The sequence below is a fragment of the Micropterus dolomieu genome, linkage group LG01 (assembly GCF_021292245.1).
Source record: "Micropterus dolomieu isolate WLL.071019.BEF.003 ecotype Adirondacks linkage group LG01, ASM2129224v1, whole genome shotgun sequence".
Lineage (NCBI taxonomy): Eukaryota > Metazoa > Chordata > Actinopteri > Centrarchiformes > Centrarchidae > Micropterus > Micropterus dolomieu.
The window spans coordinates 33,849,529-33,875,728 of NC_060150.1; the positions used below are offsets into that span (position 1 = coordinate 33,849,529).

General features: G+C 40.9%; 3 protein-coding genes and 1 non-coding gene across 4 annotated transcripts in view; 2 read left to right on the forward strand and 2 right to left on the reverse strand.

Moving 5' to 3' along the window:
* LOC123981366 (palmitoyltransferase ZDHHC20-B-like) overlaps window positions 1-4,385 on the reverse strand; it is a 10,952-nt gene extending 6,567 nt beyond the window's left edge. The window contains exons 1-7 of the mRNA XM_046066113.1: window positions 4,241-4,385; window positions 2,421-2,447; window positions 1,477-1,571; window positions 1,262-1,382; window positions 1,106-1,175; window positions 905-937; window positions 222-342 (exon numbers count right to left, since the gene is read on the reverse strand). Coding sequence (XP_045922069.1) covers window positions 222-342; window positions 905-937; window positions 1,106-1,175; window positions 1,262-1,382; window positions 1,477-1,571; window positions 2,421-2,447; window positions 4,241-4,358 — 585 coding nt within the window. The 5' untranslated portion in view covers window positions 4,359-4,385. The remainder of the gene's footprint in view (window positions 1-221; window positions 343-904; window positions 938-1,105; window positions 1,176-1,261; window positions 1,383-1,476; window positions 1,572-2,420; window positions 2,448-4,240) is intronic.
* Window positions 4,386-5,016: 631 nt separating this feature from the next.
* Window positions 5,017-6,368, forward strand: LOC123981398 (arylamine N-acetyltransferase, pineal gland isozyme NAT-10-like). Its single transcript, XM_046066190.1, has one exon. It carries the CDS (start codon window positions 5,174-5,176, stop codon window positions 6,020-6,022), a length of 849 nt encoding a protein of 282 aa, XP_045922146.1. The 5' UTR covers window positions 5,017-5,173; the 3' UTR covers window positions 6,023-6,368.
* LOC123981372 (E3 ubiquitin-protein ligase MARCHF6) lies at window positions 6,326-24,838 on the reverse strand. Its single transcript, XM_046066127.1, has 25 exons — window positions 24,435-24,838; window positions 23,797-23,896; window positions 17,860-17,933; window positions 17,530-17,673; window positions 16,852-16,924; window positions 16,604-16,772; window positions 16,113-16,302; window positions 15,161-15,222; window positions 13,604-13,636; window positions 13,459-13,510; window positions 13,117-13,175; window positions 12,939-13,019; window positions 12,685-12,753; window positions 12,224-12,298; window positions 11,166-11,300; window positions 10,794-11,014; window positions 9,916-10,053; window positions 9,559-9,775; window positions 8,771-8,840; window positions 8,360-8,541; window positions 7,841-7,975; window positions 7,586-7,675; window positions 7,229-7,361; window positions 6,950-7,085; window positions 6,326-6,825 (listed from the first exon to the last, which is right to left on the reverse strand). The coding sequence occupies exons 1-25, from the start codon at window positions 24,451-24,453 to the stop codon at window positions 6,738-6,740; spliced, it is 2,745 nt and encodes a 914-aa protein (XP_045922083.1). The 5' UTR covers window positions 24,454-24,838; the 3' UTR covers window positions 6,326-6,737.
* A 1,077-nt stretch (window positions 24,839-25,915) lies between these two features.
* On the forward strand, window positions 25,916-25,989 carry trnat-agu. Its single transcript has one exon. It is a non-coding gene; the product is annotated as a tRNA-Thr (tRNA).
* Window positions 25,990-26,200: the final 211 nt, after the last annotated feature.

Genomic DNA, 26,200 nt, shown 5'->3' on the forward strand with positions numbered 1-26,200 from the left:
GGGGGGGGGGGGGGGGGGGGGGGGGGGGGGGGGGTTGAAGGGTGAGAGAGGGCAGAGAAAACAGAGGAGCAGCACAAGCTCGGCGCAGGAGAGGTCAGCACCATGCGCAACCAACTTAGAGGATGCTAATCCAGGCTTCAACGTGCAACCAGATCTGCATCCTCTGTAACATCACACAGGCTCGCATTCGTTCCATGCCGTGTCCGCACATCGTTACTCACTGTCCAGAACATTATGAAATATTGCAGTACGGTGGCTGCAATGAACAGGCAGTACACCAGCGAGTAGGCCAGGAAGAGGATGAAAAACTTGTAGTTGGAGAATCCTACACAGTTGTTCACCCTGGAGAGACACAAACAAACAGAAGAAAAAAAAGAGTTTTGACATAATTTCCCCTGAGCAGGAATCTTAACGTGAACTTCTCAGAGGCGGAGGCTTTGTGTTACTCTCTTGGTTACAATAGGCACATCGTGTGCTTCCTCAGGTACAAACCAGAGCAGAACGCCCTGTTGCCTTCTTGTAACGGGTTAATCGAGGTTCAAACTGCCAAACATTACAAGCAACAAATCCAATTCCTTTAGGTCTTAAAAGCAGCGTGAACATGAGTTCAGAAAGCAGTTTGCTCTTTATTGGCCATTGTGTTCGGCTTTTGCAGTATAAGGAACTGCTGGAAATCAGATCTATGCTCGTAAACCTGCATGAAGCAACCCCGTGCGTTCTGCCATCTTACCATGACCAACAAAAAAAGGTCAATAAACCAAGTAATAAACATTCATTAGCTTGACGGACCTGTTGCCAATATGCTTGGCATGAAGTGTGAATGATCCTAACTCAGGGAAGTAAAAGTAGGAACGAAATGTTAGCCGTCATATGTGCTCTCCTTTGTTTAGCAGGTCTTACATACCAGGGGCAATGGTGGTCCATCTTCAGCACACACCTGCCACACACAGAAAGAATAGAAAAAAAAATTAGTTGACAGATTTAGAAATAAAATAAACAAAAAAAAACCCCCAACAAAACACAGGAAAAGATCAATATTGTTTTAGAGAGAGAGGGGAAGAGAAAAAATTTTAAGTTAGTTTTCAGTAAATATGTTTTTCCTCACATGTCACACGCGGAGCAGTGATGACACCGGTCTGGCTTGATGACTTGACAGCGGTCACAGTAGCGGATTGCTGCAAGACAACAGTTATCTCGTTAACGGACAGTTCCCACACAGGAAGTGCAAACAAGACAAATTCATTCACATTTGGACACGCACCTCCGGCTCCTGTGCGGGTGTACAGAGGCAGACTTGTGGCAGCTCTCCACAGGATCTCCTGCTGGGACTCGGGCCTCTCTTCCTTCTCGTAGCGCTCTTTCTCAGCCTTGGGCAGGCAGAACTGGAGTGGGGGAAAGAAAAGCAGCAAGAGACAAATTCATCAAGCTGACTTTGTCAACAAAGCAGGCTTGTTTTGGAGCATCTGGTCTTTGTACCTCTTTGGAGGGGTTGGCAGGCTTGGTGAAGATGGTCTTCCAGTATGACCACACAAACATGATGAAAGAGAGGTGGAAGAAGATCAGGTAGACAACTGGAGGGAAACGTCAAGCAGAGCGTCAGGACCAACAACAGCATGCACACACCGACATGTAAAATAAGACTAAACACAAGCAAATTACCATTAATGACATAAAGAACTTCCACTGTCCCTTGGTATATATGGAAACACCGAACATCTACATAGTAAATTAATGAGAAAGGAAAGCTAATGCTGAATGAGGAGCTGCTTTTCTTCAAGCAGACCGGCCTCAGCACTTTGTGAGAGTACGCTGTCTGTGCCAGCCCCTTTTCTAGCAAAGTGCACGGAGCATATTTCAAACAGAAAACTGGCTCAGCCCAGTCAACCTCCATTTACAACGTATTAAAAGGAAACTGCCGATTTCCAACCAGCTTTGTATCATAACAATGCACTTTCGCCAGCTGTATGGCTGCTGAAATTTTTTTGTATTCAATTATATGTATTCAGTTTACAGACAGTCGGATCGAGGGAGGGCTTTATCATTTAATTACGGTGTATGGAGGACAAAAAGGCCACCACAGCCCAAAATCAAGCACCGCCAGCCGGTGAGGATTGCTGGTGGTGCCGCATCAAATGTTTGGGCCGCATCTGAGCATCTGTGAGTAGAGTAAGAGCAACGGCAACAGTGTTTTGTTTCTAGTGTATCAACGTTACAGTGTGAAAACATACAATTAATAACGCACTAAAAAAATATGAGGCTTAGCATTCAAACATATGTTCTCTCATGTAGCACCAAATAAAAATATAATAATAATTGCGTCTTTCTACTGCACAGACAGGCCAGTTTTATGAAGAGACCATCTTTCCAGCTGTGAAATATCCCTTTAAATAGATATTATTTTGATTCCCAAAGACACTTACTCTGCTCTCCTTTACTGGGGATGGTGACTGTAGGAGGAAAAAAAACAAACAAACAGAGAAAACAATGTTAGATATGGAGGAAACTGATCTAAACAGCAACAGTCATATAGTGAAATAAAAAAAATCAGTGGTTACAGATCTGGCAGTGGACTAAACTCCCCCCACAAGACACAAAATGCTTATAGATAATAAAAGAAAATAATAAACACTTCGGTTACACAAAATCATTCTTGTGTTTTTCAAAAGGTCCGTTCAGTGAAGCTTTCAACCATAATCACACGACCTTCCTCCTGTAGAGGGAGTTTTTACTGTCATCAGAGCACCTTGAGGACTTCTTGTCCGCCTTGTGAGGAGATCATTTCCTCGTCTACGGATTCCTAGGTCAAGAATGAACTATTACACTCAACTTTTGGGTAAATGTGGGAAAGAAAAAGACCTTCAAGTGCTCAGAAAAATGGGATTTTATCAATCAGATTTATCAATCAATTTACTCTCCTTGTAAAACACAGGTTTCTATCACCTCTTCAGGCAGCAAAAAAAAAAAATCCTTCAAGTCAAACAATCTGAGAAAGAAATGATAAATTAAATGTAGGGCTGGGCAATAAAACAATGATAATTATCACAATATAATTTTACTCAATAACAATATAAAAAATGTTCAATATACCATCAATAAATGATTAATACATTTGAATCACTAATGAATTTGTACTTAATTTTCTATTGAGATATTTATTTTGTTGAGGAAAGGGGACTAAAAAAAGATTTATCAATAATATTTTTGGAAAAAAGATTTTACCAGAATCGTTTTGAATGTTCTAGCTCAGATTTGTAAATTAATCCACTGTATGATATCGAGTGTTTGTCACTTTCTGACCATAAAAATAGTTAACCACACAATGAACCATCTGATTTCTTCAACTGTTCACCTAGGAGCAAAAATCTGCCTTTAAACTTAAAATAAATAATGGTTTCACATTTATTGTGATAATTTTCGATATCACATTGTATGAAATGTTTTTATCGTTCTAACATTTTTGGTCATATCGCCCAGCCCTATTTAAATAATAACCCTGATAACTCAGGAGCACACTAAAGTCATACAGTCTGTGTCAGTCTGGGATCAAACAGATATTTCCTCATTTGAAGGAGTCAGAAGCCAAAAACAGGCTGGGAACCACTAACCTAGTTTTTTCCATGTAATTCCTTGACAACACATCTGTTTTAGTACACCAACATAAAACTGGACCCTGACACCAAATCTTATCCAGAGGGGGTATCTGTGATATGAAAGAGTTTGTGGACCGCTGAAATACACCAAGCTACAAATCATTCACAGTTCAAACATACTCAAATCATTTGGCTCCTCGGTTTAGCTGTTATGTTACATTTTCTCCTACTTCAATACAAAACCTCTCAAAGAGCCAAATAAACTATTTACCCGTGCCAAGCTAATTAGCAGTAGCCCAGTTCCAGGGGAGTCTGGTCAGCAGGGCAAATACAGTTTAGTTGGCGTTTTAATTATCCATCCATTCAGCTCGACACAAAACAACACAGACGAGACGGCCAGCAATAAGACAACACGATAGAAAGTTTCTCTTTGTCCAAAACACATTTTCCATTAAAATAAGGCAAGCCAGAGCGATGGCAGCAAAAAGATAATTAGCTGTATCTAGATTTTGGGCAGGCTTGCCAACATCATTGTTGAGTCGCGGTCCATTTACTTCCTACTGGCCGGAGTGTTTGTGGACAGCACAATGAAAACAGCCGCGGTTAAAGGCTTTAAAGAGGCGACGGACTGCGGCAGGACGTCTACTTACATATACAAAGCTCCACCACATAAGCATAATAGGACCAGCAAACGACCAGGGCGATAAAAATCACAGGTATCCATGCTAAACCCCGTTGACAGCATCTCAGTACGTGTGTGGGCGCCATCTTTCTCCCTCTACTGGGGAGTGTCGGCGTGTGACGTCACATGAGCGGAACGAGACAGGGGATGGTCTGTAATTTTATTTTGTAATTAATTAAAGATAATTGGAATAAAGGGTAGTCGCTACCATATATACACTTTTTTATACCCCATAAGGCTGAACAATATAGGCTACATGTGATAATACTACAATACATGTCACTAATGTTCTTGTTGGTCAGAAATGTTCAACTTATTACGGAAAAATGCTGTTTTAATTAAAAAAAAAAAAAAACCATTAGGACTCCACATAGTTTATTAACGCCTTAATATTACACAAAAAGAAAAGAAAAATATATATGCCTACACACAATACCATCTTATAATTTAGTCTTTTGTTTGGGGGGGCGGGGTTATGTAGCCTATTTTGTTTATTTTTATTTAATCCATTTATATGATTTAATTGCACCTGTTTTTTCATTTAAGAAAATGAAAAATGAAAATATTTTTGGATCAATAAAGTTGATGTCTGGAGGAAAAAGGAGTTGGCAGATGATTGTAACATTTCACGAATGCTTTTTCCCTTAGGTTGTCCTAATAAGGCTACAGGTGTTAAAAGTTAAAACCTGAATACTTGTTATGGAGCAGGAGACTTCAAGGCGGTGTACTTTGGACCTGCCCTCAGGGCAACGTCCAAATTTCATTCAGGAAGAAAACTCAACACACTCGGAAATAAACTGGTTAGTCAAAAGGCCCTATAGGCTTTAAGTCGCCGGGAAGTTGTGACCAAAAGTGAAAGTAGTGACGCGAACTCCTTTGCAAACAGCTGACGTCCTTTGAGATGGACGTGCAGACATATTTGTCGCGCATCGGGTTCGCTGGCCCGGCTGAACCCAGCCTGGACGTGCTGCGTTCGGTCCACACGTGTCACCTGCTGTCGGTGCCGTTTGAAAACCTCACGGTGCACAGCGGCGGGCGGGTTCATCGTGACCCCGCTCTCCTCTACGACAAGATAGTGAACCGGCGCCGAGGTGGTTTCTGCTTTGAGAACAACGGCCTCTTCTCGTGGCTGCTCAGCCAGCTGGGCTTCCAGGTGACACTGCTCTCAGCTCAGGTGAAGAATTTGATCACAGGTTACTACGGCCCGCCTTTTGACCATTTGATCCTCATGGTGAGCCTGGAGGGGCGGCGCTGGCTGTGCGACGTTGGGGTCGGTGTCCCGGGCTTCAGCGCCCCACTTTCACTGGAGACCAGCGGCCCCCAGGAGCAGGGCCACAGAGTGTACCGCATCAGAAAGGACACGGGGATGTGCTTTTTGGAGTGGCAGCGGGAGGAGAACAGAGGGCCCGATGGAGACTGGACGGAGCTCTACAAATTCACCCTTGAACCTCGGTATCTGGAGGACTTTGAGGAGATGTGCCAGTACCACCAGAGCTCCCCCTGCTCCATCTTCTTCTGCAAGTCCCTCTGCACGGTTTTGAAACCAGGTGGAAGACTCACCTACATTGGCCGCAGACTGATCAGCACCACGTTTCCAACAGAGGAAACAGGGGGAGCGTTGGAAACCACAACCAGGGAACTAAGAGATGAGGATATCCCGGGTGTTCTGGCAGAGAAATTTGGAGTTGTACTAGATTCACCACTCATACCAAAAGATGAGGCAATCACACCACCGCCAGTCATGTACTAATCATGCTTCCACGTGTCTTACACCTCCAAAGGCCTGATTATGACATTATGTCTTCTCATTGAGATGACTGCAACCTTTTTTGTTCATACATGTTACACAACAAGATTTTGTCATGTTTAACCCAGATTTGAATTAAAAAAACTGATATTTACCCTTTTCCTAACATGTAAGGTGTATAAAGCTGTATGGTGTAGATTGCACTGCCACACCCAAATCAACCTGTTTAACAACCACCACATAGGCTACTACAGAATATATACAGGAGTACTTTGCTTGACTTGAGAACACATGCAACAAAAAAGATAAATTGTCAGTTTGATTTAATAAATTATACATACACTTTTAAGATGTACAATGGTCATTGCATTAATACATGTCTCTTTTTTTTTTTAAGACAAAGTCTGCGTTCAAAGTATTTACACATGTACAATTATCAGGCAGTACTTTACAAAACAAAGGCGTGAATGACAAAACGGATGTTGAGCTCCAAATCAGACCTCTAACCCTCACCCTCATGCTTTGTTTGAGGGGGATTCCTCAGCTGTCCCGTGATTATAATAGAAGTTCCCATCCCACCTTGGATGGGTACGAAAGGGAATTCAAGAAACTGAACGACATCCGTCAAATCCACTGAGATCCACGGGAGATTCAAAAGGATTTACGGTCCAGGGACTGAATTGAAAATCAAAAAAGTGGGGCAATGTGTGACAAAAATCTACTCCGTGACAGGGTTGGGGGGCGGCACCGAGCTTGCTCTTGCAGCTTTACGTTCATAGTTGACAAGCCTCTGTCCAACCAGGTACCTGTAAAGACAGAAGATCACAATATTTATACTACGATTCATTTTCTGACCATAAGGGCAAACTGTTAGCTCACACAAATGACCTTCAAATTGTAAAATACACTTTGGTTTCTACAGATCCGTACTTGTCATTCTTGATGTGTTCATAAAGGCGTTTAAACTGTCGGATCTGGAAGGACAGGATGCCGATAAGAGAGACCACCATCAAGAGGAATGGGTAGATTCTCCTCTGCATCAGAATCTCCATCTCTGGGGTAACTCCTGCAAAAGCAATACACATTCTTTCAGTGACCACTGATATATTAGTCTCTTAGTGCGGTGCTCCAGTTTGGGTCCAAAAAAATCTTGATCCAAATATTTTAACTAATAAATTATTTGATGTACACATGTGCTCAGACACTCACCTACAGCGGGGACCACTCCCGCAGCGATCACATACGGCACACACAAAGAAAGCAGCAGGACCGAGATGACAGGAGCTGCCAGTTTACGGATGATGAAGTGGAGATCAATATTGCGAATACCGTTTGCATAAACCTGACAAGAAGGTTTACAGTTATTATACTGGACAGCTAATTACATTCATTTTGCTAATGAAAGAGTGCAAAGTAAGCCATTTGTTTCTTATCCAGTCAAGAGACTAAAAACTATTTCTCATTGCTGATACTTGCTGGTCAAAAGGAGAATACACAGGCTTGTAAGGTCATTACCTGTTTAGCAAGACGAACTGAGTTCAATGTTAAAATACATCTAAAACCCACCTGCTCAATCACAGTCTTCAGCCACCACTGAGGGCCCATGAGTGTGATGGCAGCAATGATTTTGGCGTGGAGCACTCCAAGAGCCCAGTCCTGTAGATAACAGAGATCAGTGGATGAACATGGATATAAGAAGTGGTACTTATGTGACAATGGGCAAATTATAACATAATACTTAAATTACACAACAACAACACTTAACCACTAAAAGGAGAGGGAGATGGTAATACACAGAAATACCCATACCCACAATCATACCTGCCAAGGGTAGAAGAGGGGTGTTTGGTCCAGCGGTACCCTGAGTGGAGCCACAATGACCAGTTCAAACAGCAGGCCCAGTAGCAGCGGGATGACTCCAGCGACCAGCAGAGCTACAACCAGAGTCTTCAGAATCTGCACAAACAATGCAAAGATATAAAATGATGGATGAAATGACAGATTCAGGGAACAAGTGTGGTACTTTAAGTATTATACCCCTTTAATGGTAACAACTGTCCTCCTTCATGGGACAAAACTGCCGCAGCACTGGCTGAGTTAATTACTTGAGTAGAAGCTACAAGGTTATACTTTCATGAAATTACTACTAGGCAGGTGCCGGGAGATTCTAGGACATCGGATACAGAGCTTGTGATGAGCAACCAACCGTTTAACAACAACATTGATTCTGGTCCAGTTCAAGATAATAAAATGGCTGGAAAGAGAACAACTAATTATCATTCCACTCTGCTGCCCAGTTTTGGCGTTTGCCAACAATACGGGCTGGTCACAGATACCCACCATGAGTGTCCACTCCTGGACTTTTAGCATGATGACGGTGCGACCCTGGGGCATCCAGGCCAGCAGCACAGTGACTCCGCGGATAGACAGCCAGCAGACATACAGGCCGCAGGCTGCTGTGTACAGCTCGTGGATTTTGGAGGTTCCTGTCCAGAAGGACATCAACCATCGCCCAGTGAACACTGAAACACACGTGACCACTTTTCAACCATTTCCAACTTGACAGTGACTTACTATTTGAGCATGAACTTTAAAAAGAAGCACTTAAACAGCAGAGGCATAATACACACACACACACACACACACACGGAAAACATACCCACTGGCATAAACACCCTTTAATTATGGTTTGGGTGTGGGTCTACAAAGTAGAAAATTGCTAGTTGTGCTTTATGCCAACTAGCACCTCACCTGGTAGGGTTAGGCACACCAGACTGGCCAACAGCAGAGTGACGCACATAAATGCTATGAGCAACACAATCTGGAGAAAAGAGGAGACGTATTTTAGAATAAAGCTGACTGTAGTAGCTTTGACAGATGTGACTTGGATTCTCCATTCTCTGCAACACTGTAGAAATGTATCTATACTGTATTTTATAAACTACCACTTGAACATGTAGGACAATTATAATAACAGTGCACATGCAGATCAAGGCCTCTAACATGAATGAGGAGGAATGTAATAACTGGGAGTTGAGTTGTACGGCCTCAGATGTACAGTAAGTGGTACCCACAGTGTGGGCACATATCTAATTTTGTGTGTAAAACCACAAATACTAGGTGGCCCTAGTATGTCTTTTTTTTTTGTAAAAGAGAGAAAAAAAAGGTCAACATATTTAAACTACAGCTAACTTAGTTTTGTGCGTTATCACCTAGAGTGACTTGATAAAATCTGTAAGAGAATTTGCATTTACATGGAAAGACTGTAGTACAAATTATAGCTTTATTCACTGTCTGACTTAAACCTGACCTGGTTGTCTTAAATACATTTTGCAACTGTGTGGTTTTGCTTTATATCACACTAATAATGCTAATAATGTTTTCAGAAAACACTGTAGAAGTCTACATGTCAGCTGGAACCAAAAAAACATGTAACAGGAAATTAAGTAAGTGCAAAAACAAATATAAAACTGTAACACATTATATAACTCCCTGGAGACTCCTCCAGAAACTGCAGTGGACTGTTGGGACTTTCTCACCCGGAAAGGAAAGCGAAGGGGTCTGTGGTAAGGCTGGAATCCCACTGGTCCCCCTTGCTGCAGGATGGCCTGATGGGCTGCGTGTAACCCCTCGCCAACGGCTGGTGCAGGGTTGTTATTGTTGTTATGGTGACCAGGAGGAGGGTTGTTGTTGTTGTTCACAGGCTGGTTGGCATCATTGTCCTCCTGCTCCCCGAGGAGGTAGGAGTGGAGATCTCTGTGGAGGTGAAGAGGTGTTTGATTATAGACAGCTAATCTGAGTAAAATCACGGGGTTCGTAAGAAAATGTGTGTTGTGAAGACATGAATACAAAAATGTAAAACAAAATTAAACGTGTATTAATACTTGTTCACTTACAGTAAATATCCAGCACTGACTGTCCAGGCCCTGACCAGACCTTTGAGCCACTGGCGAGTGTGTCCCTGTTCCAATAGAGCCGGCAGCACGACCTGAAGTAATAACAGCTCCAGAGACAGCTCGCTCACCGGGGCATCACTGAGGGGAAACAGGTGGACAGGGTCAGAATAAGTCATTTCAACAGTGTGTGCCAGAACATGAACTACATGGTCACACAGAACAGTTCTTGTGCTTAAGGCCTCCGTTCTCAGTTCCTTTGACAAAATGAGTAGCCTGGGAACCAGACGAATCCACAAGCTCACGTTTTAAGCTGATGATACACGGAGCAACTTTTAGAGCTATCGTGCAGGGCAACGTTGCCGTCAATGGTAATGATTAAAGATTACTACCGTAATCCCCGTCCCCCACCACTCCGCTACCCGCCCCGCCGCTATCCCTTCAAAACATAGTCGGACTTGCCACTAGCAAGACTGCCCAGTAACACTGCTCAAAAAGATGCCCCGTGTATCATCAGCATTATTTGCTCTGGCAGATGTGTCTGGTCTCCTTCTCATTCATAGATTTCCAGTTCGGCCAATCACAACCGTTTATCTAATAGGGGTCGGGTCTATTATAATTACTGTACAGAGGAACGCTAATTTGCAAATTGATCTGGCGATGTCAGGCTACAAAATCATCTTTTTAATGTTGAGTTTCTTACACCATAAAGCCAAATGAGTAAGACACTGAAACTCTTTTTTTCATGTTGGTATTTCCTCTCTTCAAGATGTATTGCAACAAGACGTTGTGCCTATCTGGGCTGAACAGGAAGTGGTTTCACACATACATTTCAGACAGTTTATTGCTAAATGACCAGCATTTTGTTGACTGCTGGCTACCTGTAGAGCATGACGTTGTATGGGAGGAAGGTGGGCAGCAGTAGTTTGATCAGCCTGATGGGCAGCCACAGCATGAGCAACACGATGGAGCCGAACACCACCACTGACAGGATGAACCGCCGCAGGTGTCTGTAGATGGGCAGGTGAATCATCTCCTGCACCGGGTTAAAATCTGGGTCATTGAGGTTTCTCAGAAACCACAGCACTCCTGGCCTCAACACCTGATGGACAAATAACAACAAAAGTTAGAGTACATTTTAATTCAGATTTTTGTATCATATGTAAATCATGAGAAAAAAACCTACAGTAAACTAAATCAGGAAAGAACATTTATAAATAAGTAAATGTTACTTTTTGGCATCAGGGTCTTACCTCTCTCAGCAGGAGAATGAAAGAAGCAAAGTAGAAGACGTAGACCATTCCCACAAGCCAGTGCAGGAACATGGTAGTACCAGGGGCTGATTTAAAACTCAACTCTCTGTCTTTCAGGGAGGCATCAAACATTTCCTGCAGCATGAGGAAAATAAAATGTTACACAAAGATAGCGTTTAGACTGATTCAAATTCAGTGTTGTTTCTAAATTGATGAAGGCACAGTTGGCTAAATGACATATGTAAGTGCTGTTGTTTCTTCTTTTTTTACCATTAAATAGGATGGCTATTTTAGATTCTATATTTTACACGTGTTATATATATAAAACAGCATTCTTGCAGAGACCAAAAAAGCTTCGTCATCAGAGCTCAATTTGATTTGTGGGAAAAACTGAAATGATAAAGATAGCTTCTTCGGCAGAGTCAATTCTCAGGCCAATTAGATTTGATTCACAGGTGAACAGCTGCAGAGCCGGAGGAACATGGTTTCCTTTGGCTGTTTAAGGTGCACCACCTGTTCAGCGACAGGCTCGGGAAAACATATCCACTGGCGTACAATGACTGGTGGAGAGGGACTTTGTTTTCTCGTTACTGTGCCAGTTAGCGTCAAGGAGTGAGAGCTCACTGACACACAGAGCCTTGCAGAAAAGGAGAGCGAGAGCCACAACACAGAGGCATATGTGACTCTCTCCAATCATCCAAGCCAGTTTGTTTTCTAAATACATGAACTGTGTGATCAACAACATCTGCTTCGGCTCTACAGGGTACAAAACACCACTCTCGTTTTAGCAAATTGGAGGAAGGCTTTGAGGCCGGTAGAAAACATAGATACTGTTTCAGAAAGGTTTTTACCACTGTAAAATATGGTACTGTATCTTTAACTACAGCCGAGGATGAGAAATAAAATGAACCTACCTGTGACCATGCTAACAATTCAAGTTAAATAAAAAGTAGTAAAAAAAGCAAGGAGGAGCGCTTTCAAAAACAAGATCGGGATCATTTAACATAATAAAACCAACATATTGCTGGTCAGGACAAGATGGAGAGCAAGAGTCTTACTAAAGAGCAGATGTCAAGCCACCAGCCACAGATGAGTGGAAAAACACCAATCTCAACCACAACCAGCAGAGAGACCTGTAACGGAAGCAGAGATGTGTTTCAGTAACACTTTACACCTTATTTAGATACATTAAATACCTAAAAGCTCTATAAAATGTGTTGAAATACAGTAATGTGACAATGTTTTTCTTATTCAGTTTTTTTAGGGGTAGTTGGCATAATTAATATTCATGATACTATTAAAAGGTCAGCCTTAGGGCAGGGCACTTTAAGACTAAATATGGAGGGTTTTGGGTCAAACTGTATTCAATTATTGCTTTCCATCAGCTTCTGTGTATGACCAGGGGGAGAAGTGTTATGTTCAGGTGGTAAATGTGAGTGAATACTTCTGTCTATGTTTCCACCAAGGATTGGTGCAGACACAATTTCCACAGGAGCAGAAATGCACCCAGAGTCGTTACCTTGACAACAATATAGCAGACTCCAAGCAGACGCCGGGAGCGCTGGAACCTGACCAGAGCAGCCAGCCCCTGAGACAGCCATTAAGGATCAACGCTGCTGACACATTTACACCCGCAGAGACTATATAATACCTTTCACATGTGCTGTCTGTCCTTGTAATATTGCAAGACTACAGCCAATGGGATTGCGTTTGCCTTAGGTGTTACATTTCAGTCGAGTACAGCAGATTGATGCTGTTAGACAGGAAGGATACGTGACAGAGGATGAGCGTCATGGCCAGCAGTATGTAGCCCACAATGGTTGTGATTAAGCCCTCAAAATGAGAGGCTTGGACCTGAAGAAAAGAACAAAGTTGTAGCCAAGTAATTCACTATATTACAAGAGGCACATTATAGCATAATAATGCTGACTTGATGAGGGCGGTTTCTTACATATTCCTCAAAGCCAAGACCAACGACAGAGAAGTGCCCAATGTGGTAGGGACAAAATGCTGAATGAGGGGGAAAAAAGAAGAAGGTTTTCCCTTTGCGGCATATAAAGTAAAATGCAATCAACCCGCACCACTGCTGTCATTACATAACAGATAACAGTAGATGTTAAAGTTGAGGTATTGATATAATGAAAAGGATCAGGATCATATAGCTGTACAGCAGGTTGTAGTGTGTGTTAATCCTCGATGATTGTACGTAATTCTGTACTTTTAATCATGAAATAAATTAAATCAATTAATCAATCTTCATGCTTATCCTATATCTCTGTTTTAGTCTACTTACCGAAGACCAGGATGAAGAGTGTGTTGAGAGACACTACCCAAAAAACATGCTCCTTCAAGACAAAAACACAGTAGTCTTTAACTTCCAAACTCACCATACAAAACATTCGTTGTGTAAAAAAGCATAACTTATATAACAGACTTACCAAAAAAACCAGTGAACCATCCAGGCCAAGCATCTAAAAAGGGAAATGGACATATTTTAAGTATTACATGTGCTGAGATGTATAACACAAATAAATAGAGTTTTGTAAAGTGTGCACAAGGGATGGCGTTATTTGGAGATCCTGGCCCTGTTTCAGAAAGCTGAGTTTATCCCTGAGCTCTGGGTTGATTGAGCCTGAGATGGGAAACTCTGAATTTTCGGTTCCAGAACAGCTGATCAGAATAAGTTCAATCAACCCTGAGTATGTTGAGCCTGATGGAAAAGCGTGCATGGGGATGAAAAAAAGCCATTATCAATGGAGCGCCAATATTACGATCACCATGGTAATGGGTAAATAAAGGCAGAGTGTCCATTTTAAATGGGGTGGAGCTAGTAATATGAATGTGTGCCAACGCGGACCACGATAGGGTCTAAGACGCAGGAGTAGAAGAAGGATCAATGCGTTAGCATTATTAGCCTATTACACAGCGTTGCTCATTCGTCATTTAACAGACTGGAAATTCCTAAATGAATGATTAACTGCTACAGCCCATTACATTCGATTTTAAATAAGAAGGCTATATTTAATAAGCTGTAACCTGACGGGATAAAATGCCGGTGGCAATCGCCTACCTAATTATGAAAATAGCTAAGCCTATTGACCAAATATAAGACACAGTTTACTCGTGGGCCTGTGATTGTAAAGTCACAGTCACACCCAGCAGGTTAGCTTATTAATAATTTTTTTGCAGTGGAAAATGTGTCTATAGGTTAAGTTTTAGACATCTATTTTACAGCAATAAAATCTTGCTCATTTCGTATTTTATTAAAACACAGACTATCAGCAGCTAATAAAGAAAAACTCACTTTTAAACCTTATATAGGCCCGTTTGTTTCAGCTGCACCACAGTCATCCTCACTTAGAAATAGTCACATTATCTCCAGTTGATAACGACGATAAGAATGTTCCAATCTGTGCGACTAGCCTACAATATGAAAGATTACTGTTCATTTATCAGTTTTATAGGTTACATATTAAACAATGATTACTGCAGTAATTTAGCACACAGTAAGTGATTTCAGGGCGATTGTTCACATAGTCACAGCGTTAAAGACAGACATAGATTTTATTCTCTGCTGAGGATAAATCCACGATGTGCGGAGATCTATCCATACATCGATGACAGATTGATAATAAAGTTCAAGTAATGTTCAAGATCATGTTTGGGTAAAAAACTAATAGCCTATCTAACTGGGATTTTAAAGTTTTTAAAGATGTAAATGCGTTCAGATATGTGCTTTGACATCGACAGAATGAATGAGGAAATGAAACGGTGTGTCAGACAGCCGCCTCAGGCTCCGCGGGAGGGGAGGAGTCAAAGAGAACCTGACGGTTTTCCATATTATACTCAGTTGCCGGAGTTACTGATCTAGGGATTATCTGATCTCACTCTCTGAAACGGAAAACTCAGTTTCCCTCATCTCAGGCTTAACATACTCAGAATTTTCACTAATCCCGCTTTCTGAAACGGGGCCCAGGAATTTCATGCAGAGTTACCCTTTCCCAGGTGAGCTCCTCCGCCGCTCTGTCCCACTCTAAAGCATTCCAATTCATGTCATCTACAGAGAGAGACATTAACTTGAAATACATTCACATGGCAGCAGTATCAATATAAAGAGCACAAGAGTGATCCCATCTAATTACAGTGCACCACATGGAGACAGAATGGTGCTGTTATTGTGTTTGTCTGGTCTGTGTGTCTGGTCTGGTCAAATGTTTTAGAGTCGGCTTTTAGCAACAACACAGACAAACAAACAATACTTAAGAAGGCCCTGCAGTGTAGAACAACCTATTGTGAGAGGGTTTCCACTGCATTCATTTAGCTGTGGTGGCACCCCACAGCTGGAAAAATGTATAAAATGATCACAATTCATTATCAGCCCTTTCGCCTAGCATGCTGCAGAAACAGTCCATTAACCATAGTAAAACAAAATAAATTAGTACATTTGTTGTGATATGAGTGCTACAGGTAGCATTCTGACACACTGTTATATCATTCTCAAATTAATAAAGTGACAAATGAGACCACTGTGGAAGGTATGCCAGCGGTGCTGTTTGTTCTAGTGTTCTGGGCTGCATTTGCATATAAACCCTGTCACTTTCTGTTCTTGCGCCCCATTTCATTTGTGCACATACTGCACCACTTTCTCAGTGTGTTGTGATGATAAGCATTTTAATTTTGTCGATATATCTCCATAAACCCTGGTCCTGCAGAACACAATGTGGTGTGTGATAGACAGTGTGCAATTCTTGAAGACAATCACTGCATTTTCTTATGCTAATACATGTCTTAAAATGCACAATATTTATATAATGAAGAAAACACTTTATAGCCAGACAACTCTTCTTACTTCAGTGCTGACAAATACTATAGCTACACCTGCCAGAAAGGAACAGACCATCTCTGATAGTGTGGTTGATATATGACAGCTCCTTATCAAATTCCAACCTTGTGCTCCATTGTTGGCATCTGCATCTTCAGCTGCTGCTCCCTCCTCTTCTTCCAGCTCTGGGTCAACACCCTGGTCTGGGGGGACATCAGGGGGTTCAGGCTCTGCTTCATTCTGAGCTGGTGGATCAGCAGGGGCTGGCTGGGCTGCAGGGGGCTCATCAGCTGCACCCTGGCCTGCAGCTTGTGCCTGAGGGTGAGGGGAGAAAATGCATGGCTTTAAATATGTGGTGGGTGACGGTAAGTGAGATTGTGTGTGTATGCGTTAGATTCATATACAGGTATATGTCAGAGTAGGATACTGCTGAACAGATGTGTATCTTGTGTGTGTCTATGCACACAATAATAAAAAGACACACAAAGAACTAAAAGACCAACATATACAGTACATCTCATTCTCAGACAGCAGTATCATTGAGCAATTCTTCCTTTTAATAGTTTACCTTTTATTTTTTTAAATAAAAGAAATGACTTGGCTATCAATAAAGTACCTCATTGGCTTGTCCTGCTGCATTTGGTGGCGGTGGCTGGTGCTGCTCTAACCACTGGGGAGCGCCACCATGGACTATCTGTTCTCTGAGCCACACCAGACTGATAAATGCACACAGCGTGCAGGTGACCACGAAGCAGCCCTGTAGACAATCTGCAAGCAGGTTTTCTCTGCAGGAGCACAAACATGAACATGTTTATAAATATAAAACAATGCTGAAATGTGTGTAGTGCTGGTCTAATCACTCACGTTGAGAGCATGTCCAACGGCAGTGTCAAAAGTGAGCTCACAGAGCCGGTAAACAGACACTTGTAGATGCGACCTGAGACAGAAAGACCAGAGAAATACATTTGCCTCATTTTACATACATTTCAAATGTTTTTGAATTAACTTACATAATAAAAAGGAGAATTAAACAGATTGTAACATTTCTAACACTGAGTACTTGGGGAGTTCTTGAATCGCACGCAGCACTGCCTGTCACACGGTGGTGCTAAAGCTGTAATTCTCTTGATGGTGTCACACCCACAGTCTATGGTTACACCGTTAACATGAACTAATAAGTAAAGCTTATGTCAAGGTCACTTCATAATTAACTGTAGTATGTGCTCCAGAAAGAGGAAATGTGTCTCTAAGTGCTTACAAGTGTGCACAGAAGTGAGATGCTTCTTTCACCCAAACTGGGACAGTTATACTTAACCATATAATCACCATCTACTTTCAAATCAATAAAACCAACTAATCAGCTACAATCATATAAAACCAATTAACCCTCATTGCTTTGATGAATCCATTTACGAAGAGAAGACACAGGTAAACTAAATGTTTAGGATATTAAAACTATGAAACAACTGAATGAGTTGTAAGAAAGGTGTAACCACATTCATTTTATCTCTGCCTTTGTGTCTGTGTGTGTGTGCTACTTGCATGCAGTGAGAGGAACCACTCCAAGCCATGCGAACGCCACTAGTGTGTAATGGAACCAGTAGCGGATGGCCGTGCCCACACTGGTCAGCAGGCCGGCGCAAATGTCCTGGATGGGCAGACGTGAGGGCATGTCTGGGGAGTAGACTGAAGAGGAAAAGTGGTAAGAGGGAATCAGAGACATTTAAATGATCTGATAATAATATATAATGTATCAACAAAACAAATTACGCATGTAAAAAAGGGATGATTCAAAAAAAAGAGCCAAACAGCCCCAAACTTGAGACTGTTTAATATCAAAGTGGATGATCCATCAATGTCACATGTACTTACTCGGCGTGAAAGCAAATCTGTGCTTGCATAATTCACAGTACTCCTTCCTGCTGTGCTTCAGCCACTGGACCAAACTGTAAAGCAACATTTTAGAAGGTCACAAGTAGTGCACAATGAATTACATTACACTTACCTTTATTCATTTAGCTGACGCTTTTATCCAAAGCGACTTCCAATTGCTATGTGTGTCAGAGGTCGCACGCCTCTGGAGCAAGTGTCTTGCTCAGTGAGAAGATGCAGGCTCACATGTATGCTTTTATGTTGCCCATAGTAAAGCCACCCCAGCTAGACTCTGGGATTAACAACTGGGTTATGTAAGAGGATCACTAAACCAGCTCATTCTGACACATATGACAGAATTAAATAACTGGATCTTAAGACCTACACAGAACAGGGTTATACTTATGTTTCAAATCAACTTACATTAGTTCAGGTTCCCACTCTAGCCCCCCTGATGAAAAATCCACAAGGTTTGATGTCCCATAACTAAACTCAGAAAAGGACGTACCAAGATCAGCACTACAGTTCCACAACAGCTGAACTTTCTGTGGGAAACTGGCCATATGATCTAGTTTACTTGCTCAAAATCAACAAACACACTGTAACACATATTCTGATATGCATCTGTAAATGAAATCATTTGTAAACTAACCTGAATGGCTGCTACCTGAGTGTTAGTGAGAGTTTGTCTGTATTTGATTCTAATTTAGTAAGTAACCATAAGGAAATAAGATAAACACAGCAAGGTTAGGTACAGCCTGTTTTAATATTAGTTAAACATGTAAGGAGATGCTTTTTAATTATTCTCCCTCAGGTAATACAGTGAGGGGAAAATCGATTTGTGTAAATGTTGCTGGTATTTTCTTAGTGACAGTAGGTGTTGCTGTAACATTAGGTCCAGTGGAGAACACCCAACTCATCTCGCCTGTGTTGGTCTGCAGGCTGGTATCAAGATGACGCTTGAGTTGGTCACGCAAAGATAAATGTATGTCTGTTCCTTAATGCTCAACAGGTGTGTAAAATGTGGCATAAATTAACAAAGTTAGATAAGCATTCAGCCAGATTTGTGGCATATATAAGCGGTCAAAGACAGAGTTTGGACATGGTTTGTGTTGAGTGTATTTTTCAAGTTAGCCTATTTTTTTCACTGTTTAGTTTGAAATGAAACTACTTGTTGTTAGTCACCAATACTCTGAGGATAACAAGTTAATAACAAGTTGCAGGAAAGAATCCGTATTTAATTTGGAGTTCACGTGGTCATTTGCGGTGCACACATATTTCAGCCTTTATGGTAAACGCAATGAAACAGAGCAAGCCCTGACAGGCAGGGTTAGCGACTTTATTCTGTCATTTTCTCACATTTCCTTTACAAATACAAGTGTTGCAGTATGAGAGTCTGACCTGATGTGAGGCTATGAAGTCTTCATTGCATGCAAAAGGAGAACCACATACAATATAATTTATCAAATTGTGGTGGACTAGGTGAATTTAGCGTGAGGATACACATGTGACAAGACAATGTCCTGTTTTCAAAATAAGGTGCAGTGTTTCCTCTAGGATTTTTTTTCAGCAGCGGGGGCAGGACAGGCTGGAGAAAGTAATTTGGTTGGTTCTGTTGCTCCACAGTGATGACACAGCATGATTTGGGCATCACCCCCTAAGCCTTAACGGCAGGATAACCCTGTTAATATGACCTCAGAATCATTATAGGTACGGCTGTTCATGTTTGCCTTTTGTGTCTTCATTTTACAGCTTCTGACATTTATCTGTAGACATCAATATAAAAAATAGGCAACATGAGAAACCTCCTCCCTTCTGAGGTGCATTTTATTTCCACATTAAAATCCAAAAAGAAATGTCAGGGTTCTTGCACCATTTTAAAAGTCAAAATTAATGCTTTTTAAGACCTTTTAAGACCTCAAGAAATATAAATGTAAGACCTCAAATTTTGAAACAATTATTTTGATCTCTTAATGAACGACGCAATGCCATATTTGGGGAAGATGGCGTGGAGTTTACAGCTGGCATTAAAATGTATTTTGGGTGATCAGATTGTGATCAGGTAGCACTTGAACACTTGAAAGTACATGTGTAAAGGCACCCGAGAGGCACTGAGGACAGATCGTGATCCGATCAGCAAAACGACCTCTGGATGTGGTCAGGGACACCATGATCACATGGATGCAAATGTGTTGTCTATCCACATACAACAACTACTTGGCTGGAAATATCTACCGCTCGCAGTCTTCTGCAAATAAAATCCAAAAGTCTGACAGTGCAGACAGGTGCCTGGACAGTGTGTCCATTCAGTGTTGTGCATAAACATGCTCAAACATTGTAGATTATTGATCTTGCTCATGTTTTTGGTGAACCGATCGTGTCCGTTTGTGAATGTGAACTAGGGGGCAATATAACAATAATCATGATGCACTGTTCCTCAATAACAATATACAAATGTTCAATAAATATTTGATTTAATTCATTTGAATCACAAACAAATTAGCACTTTATTTTCTATTTTATTGAGGAAAAGGGACTGATTAATTAATTTTTCTCATGCATATTTGTCGTTTTGAATGTTCTACCTCAGCTCTGTGAAGTGATCCACTGTTTGATATCAGGCTGCTTTTTGGCATCAAGTGTTCTGACCATAAAGAAATGTTTAAAAGCACAATTAACCATCTTGTTTCTTCAGGAGCAAACTTATAATAAAAATAATGATTAAATAATGATTTTACTATTTTTGTCCATATCGCCCAGCCCTCACTCATAAACTGCTGTGTTAAACTCAATATAAACTACTAAAATAACAGGAAAGTAACTTACACATTATAATCAAAAGGTAGCAAGAAAACGATGTCGGACCGAACTTAAATTTCACTTTCCGGCCGATTTAATACACAAGCGCACCGCTCAAGAGAGGTAAATAATCCATGAAGGAAAACAAATCAGGGTGAAAGACACACTTTAGAAAGTTATTTTAACCTGTAAATATAGATAATTTTTTGGACCAGCGCAAATGAGAGGAGGACGTGATGTAGGCTACAGCTGTTTGAACTAGACAGAACGATAAGAACAATCTTCTTCCAACCACTTTAACTTGTGTCTCCCAATCTTGCAGCCACGACTGATGATCTACAGCTAATGTAAACGTAACATGAGTTACATTAATGGCGAGGTCTCGCATTGTCAAATACTAAAAGAAAGTCATACAAATACACGCTATGCGTTTCAGGCGACTGTGCGTGACAATTTCCGCACCAGCCTTAAACGCACCATCGGCAAATTTAATACCTACAGCAAATTTAGACAATTTAAGACCTTAATTTCCCTGATTTCAATTTAAGACCTTTTAAGACTTTTTAAGGAGCCGTGGGAACCCTGGACGTCTCCTCAATAGCTTAAAAAGGACTAGTTTGCATCACTAATTAGCTTTACTAACCTCAGCTTCCCCAGTCACCTCCTTCCTTTCTTTTCCAAAACCACTTTTTCAGACTGAAAACTGAAAAATAATTGAATCAGTCTGTACAGGACAGAGCTGCAGGCTATGTCAGTTTAGTCTAAGTTTGTAACTGATGTTCTCAACATTGGACAAGTAGGCAGTAATAAAATACAGCTTCCAGTTAATTTCTATAAATTGAGCTAATGTTAAGTTACATAGCAGCTGTGTAGCTGCTGTAGAAGCTTTCCTGCTCAGCTGCGCAGTCTGAAGGGGAGGGGATGTTAGCTAACTTAGCGCTAACCGGCTTCACTTTTCCAGCCAGTGGGAAACAGACTTTTCTTGGTCTTGAGAAGCTAACACACTGTAACAGACACCGTACATTTGCTGCCAGAATATTTTCCTCCGCTCGCGTTCACCGTCAATTTCTGCCGCTCGGACAATCAAACACTCGCTACGCAGCTCCCGAACTCGGAGTTACGCTGCTCTCATAACACCATCTGTCACGTATGTTCTGCATAGTACGAGGAGAGGAAGCGAGCCGAGCATTGAGTGCTGCCGTGCTCACACAAAAACACATTTGTAGCGCATAGTTTAATGATAGTGGGAAATTTTAGGAGTGGCGGTCGTGATTCAGCATGTACTGAATGAATATAGAGGAAACACTGAGGTGTTAACACAATGTATATACCCTATGGAAATAAGATTAATTGGATTATATTCACAGGAAGTATAAAATGAGAAAGACATGATAAAATGTTTTGGAAATAACTTAATTATTCTTTGATTTAGGGTTGCTTTAAAAACATTAAATAAATACTTGACCTTTTTGCTGTTTCTTCAAATTGTTTACTAGAGCACAAAACTTTTAAAATAGATCTCGTCTATTTATTTTGCTTTCAAATTGCATTAGTTTATTGTATTTAACTTTAAAATGCATGGCCCCGGACCTTCCTACAGGGTCGAGGTCCACCCAAGATAGTCTCACAATATCCTGTGTAATTTTTAGCAGTAACTGAAGATACAGAAGATAGTATCACCAAAAGGCTATGTTTATTTTTGATACAGAAATATGTTTTGGTTAATGATGATAAAATCAAATTTGAAGAATTTCCTCGAAATGGATTGTGGTTTTGATAAAGCAGAACAAATATGGCGCTTGAGCTGGTCAATTATGTATGAACTTGTTTTGTCTGATCCTTACTTCCGCAGCCATCCAGGACTGCGCAGCAAAATCCAGGTTCCCCTGGGCTTGAGGCCGGTAACACAAACACCCAGCACATCTATAATATTCAGACACAAAAGAGGCTTTGGGGGGGGGGGGAACTAATATGAATACAGACTGAGGTTCAACAATTACCACAGAACAATCCAGGCCTGGCCTTTGCTTCTGCCTGGGGATATCCATGCACCTGACCCGCTTGTCACCAAGAGCAGAGCATCTCCAAAATACCTGCAGTGGTTCGGGGATACTATGCAACCTCGAACCTGTTCTGCATCATTTCACGGTTCTTCAATTACATCTGATTTCAAGCCACTGCTTTGGGAATAACCATATGTGGCATGACATATGCACCAGGTTATACAATTACATCAATCACCCAATACAACAAATAACTATACTGTATTAATCCTATTAAAATGCAAGCATGAAAACATATATCCTGGTTTCTTTTTTAGACTATTACATTAAAAGCAACCTAGGTAACACAGATTTTTTTTGGAAGACAACAAGTCTTCTCTTGGCTGAGTTTCATAAGAAATTCTGTTCATGTGGAATAGAGCTACAATAGTAACAACTATGTTGGGAAAAATGGAAATTAGGGGTGGGAATCACGAGGCCCCACAACACGATATTATCACGATATTTATGTTGCAATTAGATTTTATTGTGATTTTAAATATATTAAGATATATTGCAATTTATTAGCTTTTTTCCAAATTCCAATTAGGTCCCTAAAGTCAAACTTTGTCAACATCTGTTTATCCAATATGATACATTTCTCTGTTTGTTCATATCACTTTTTCAGTCCTCTATATGGTCCTGTTAAGTTTTCTAGTGGACTAAAAAAGCAATAGATTTTATTATTCTAGTACCAAAAAGTTAAAACTCTTCTGCAATTTATATACTAAAATATCGATACTTGGCGTCAGTGTATCGATACAGTATTGCCATGGCAAATATCACGATACTATGCTGTATCGATTTTTTCCCCCACCCCTAATGGAAATATGTAAAAACATACTTGTTTTTGTTTTTTTTTGTTTTTTTTAGAAATAACAGATTACACTAGGTTAAATAAAACCTGCACAATGAGTTATAAGCAGCTTATCTTTTGTGGTGACGAATGCAACAAGTAAACTTAAAATAGTGTCCAACCTTAGCCTAATAACTCATATTAGTGTCAATGGTCTTTTTGTGCACATACTACAGTACATTTTTAATAAGGGGGGTTTGTCTGGGTGGAAATGACATCTCAAGAGCCAAACACACTTACCATTCTTGGTGGATAAACTTGATACTACCAGTGCAGACACAGGGGTGGTACAGGGGTTTGTCTGGGGTCCCCTCAGACCGGCACACACGACAGATGTCCGCTGCACACACACACACACACACACACGACAATTGGGTGAGTATACCCATCGCCAAAGCCAAGTAAACCAGGGAAGTGCAGACAGGGAGTAGAGGGGCTTGGTTGTGTTAATAGACGTGTCTTTTGGATGGGAGTATCTAATCTAGAGGTATAAAGCGTTTGTTACTGTTACTGTTGTTTGATACTTAGATACGCATGAAGCATAACGTTACATTTACGTGAGTTGCACAAGAAACTTCGCTTACCTAACTTTACCTATATGGCCATACACCAGTAGACTGATGACATCACCAGCGCTAGTCCCTTTATGCTCTCGACTAATTCACCGCTGCTTCACACTGTGCTCTCATATTGAGCTCGGCTGCATTAAAACAACGTTCATCAGTCATCTCCTATCTTCCTAAATTTACTCCACAGTCCACTGACAGGCTACTGAGCTATGCTAGTCGGCTAAGTTAACACTAGCAGGCCAGCTCGGCAGGAGGTGAGATACACTGACGAAGCTAACGCTAGTAAACCACTGCCCTTTGGCTATTTACCTTCTTCGGCCGTATCCATGTTGTTCGCTAAGCACCGGTCACCGTTTCTTCCAGGAGTACTTCGGACAGTGAACCCATCCACGACAGGGACAATATCGTTTAGCTAGCTAGATTAAGCCAGCGACACGACGAGTGCAACGTTATCCTTCTGTGTCGGATGCATTGACAATCATAAAATGGTTTCCCCACAGCCTGAACACCAGCGCTCTCTCCGTTGTGTCCTCTCACGTCCAGTCTGTGCCCACTACTAAACGAAATGTTTTATTTTCACAGTGTATTTTTTATGTAAAACAACAAACTTGGAAAAAAAGCGTCACATCCTCCGTGTTGCTGAAATGACAGTTGAAAGCTGGGAAACAAATGGCTAGCTGAGCTGGCTAACGCATGCGCTAACGTCACTGCTGGCTCCTGTCACAAGAGTTCTATTTTACCGCAGCGGGTCAACATTTACGGCAGGGAAACCTCCACAACAACCGTCACGCGGTTAGTGAACGACAATCTGTAGTTTTTATCTTTAAATATCTATTGTAATGATTTTATATAATATATAAAGTATATCCGTTTATTTACACTGCAGAAAGTGTTGTTAGTTTCTTCACTTTTACACTCTGATACTTCCAGAACGTGGGTATCAAATATCTATCCTATTGTATATATTTATTTTTATTTATTTACTTATTTGTTTTATCTTGATGTCTTGTTTTTCAGTATGAGTTACCTATATTATCTGCTGCTATATTCAAGTGTGCTATAGTTTCATTTCCACCATTGTAAATTATTTTTATATTTTCTTAATTGATGTGTACACTAACTTACGTACTCCTAACTTGTTTGTATATTTTCTACATTTTCAATAAAACATTTTTTAAAAAGGAACAACCTTACAATATATATTCACATACATATAAAATCAAATATTTATTCATACTTAACTGCGACATCTGCAGGATGTCACATGAACCAACAATTTTGAACCACCTTTCTGGAACATTTCCGACCAGAGCAGAGGTACAGTACATCTGTAAAGGCCCATCGGGTTAATCTCTCTAATTTCTTTCTTGTTGTGGTTATTTTACCATGTCAATAATCAGTTTTTAACTCAATTCCCCTTAATTACTCTCCAGTGTATTTATTACATTTTGCATTTAAGGTGCCCAATTAAAAACTATATTCCTGTCTCTACCTTTTCCGCAGGCATTCTCAGTTCCCAGTAACTATTGTGTTACTGCTTTATTTTTTACTTCCAATTAATCACTTATTGTTTTACCATCCTCTCTTAACCCTAAATAGCTATAACTTGTTAAAATGTTACCGATTTGATATAAAATGTAGCCTACTGTTTTTGGTGAAAGTATATGGATAATATTATGCCTGCTTTTTGTTAAAATGTTAAACCAAATAACTGTATCAAGGACATTTTACCGAACCGTACAGTAGATACCTTTAGATTAAATAATACTCCGTCATCCGGGGTATCCAGTGGCGCCGTGGCTTAGTTGGTTAAAGCGCCTGTCTAGTAAACAGGAGATCCTGGGTTCGAATCCCAGCGGTGCCTTTTGAGAAGCGCGTCCGTGGGAGAAAAGTTAGGATAATAATATTGAACTGTCTTTCTGTCATTTAATCAAAAGTCTTTGGTCAACCCAGGCTTCAAGGGAACAGGACCGGAAGGAGCATAATTGTCTTGACAGAAAGAATTCACTTTAACACTGCACACACAGAGAAAAGATAAAATAATGTTCACTTTAGAAGTGAATTTAAAATGCACA

Bases quoted from the DNA above. Each gene is read 5' to 3' on its own strand.
- LOC123981398 (XM_046066190.1), top strand. From the start codon at position 5,174: ATGGACGTGCAGACATATTTGTCGCGCATCGGGTTCGCTGGCCCGGCT.
- LOC123981372 (XM_046066127.1), bottom strand. The intron at 13,176-13,458 runs GTAAGTAGACTA...CCCCTCATTCAG, and splicing joins ACTCTTCATCCTGGTCTTCG to CATTTTGTCCCTACCACATT. The intron at 12,299-12,684 runs GTAACGACTCTG...CTTCCGTTACAG, and splicing joins TCTGCTATATTGTTGTCAAG to GTCTCTCTGCTGGTTGTGGT.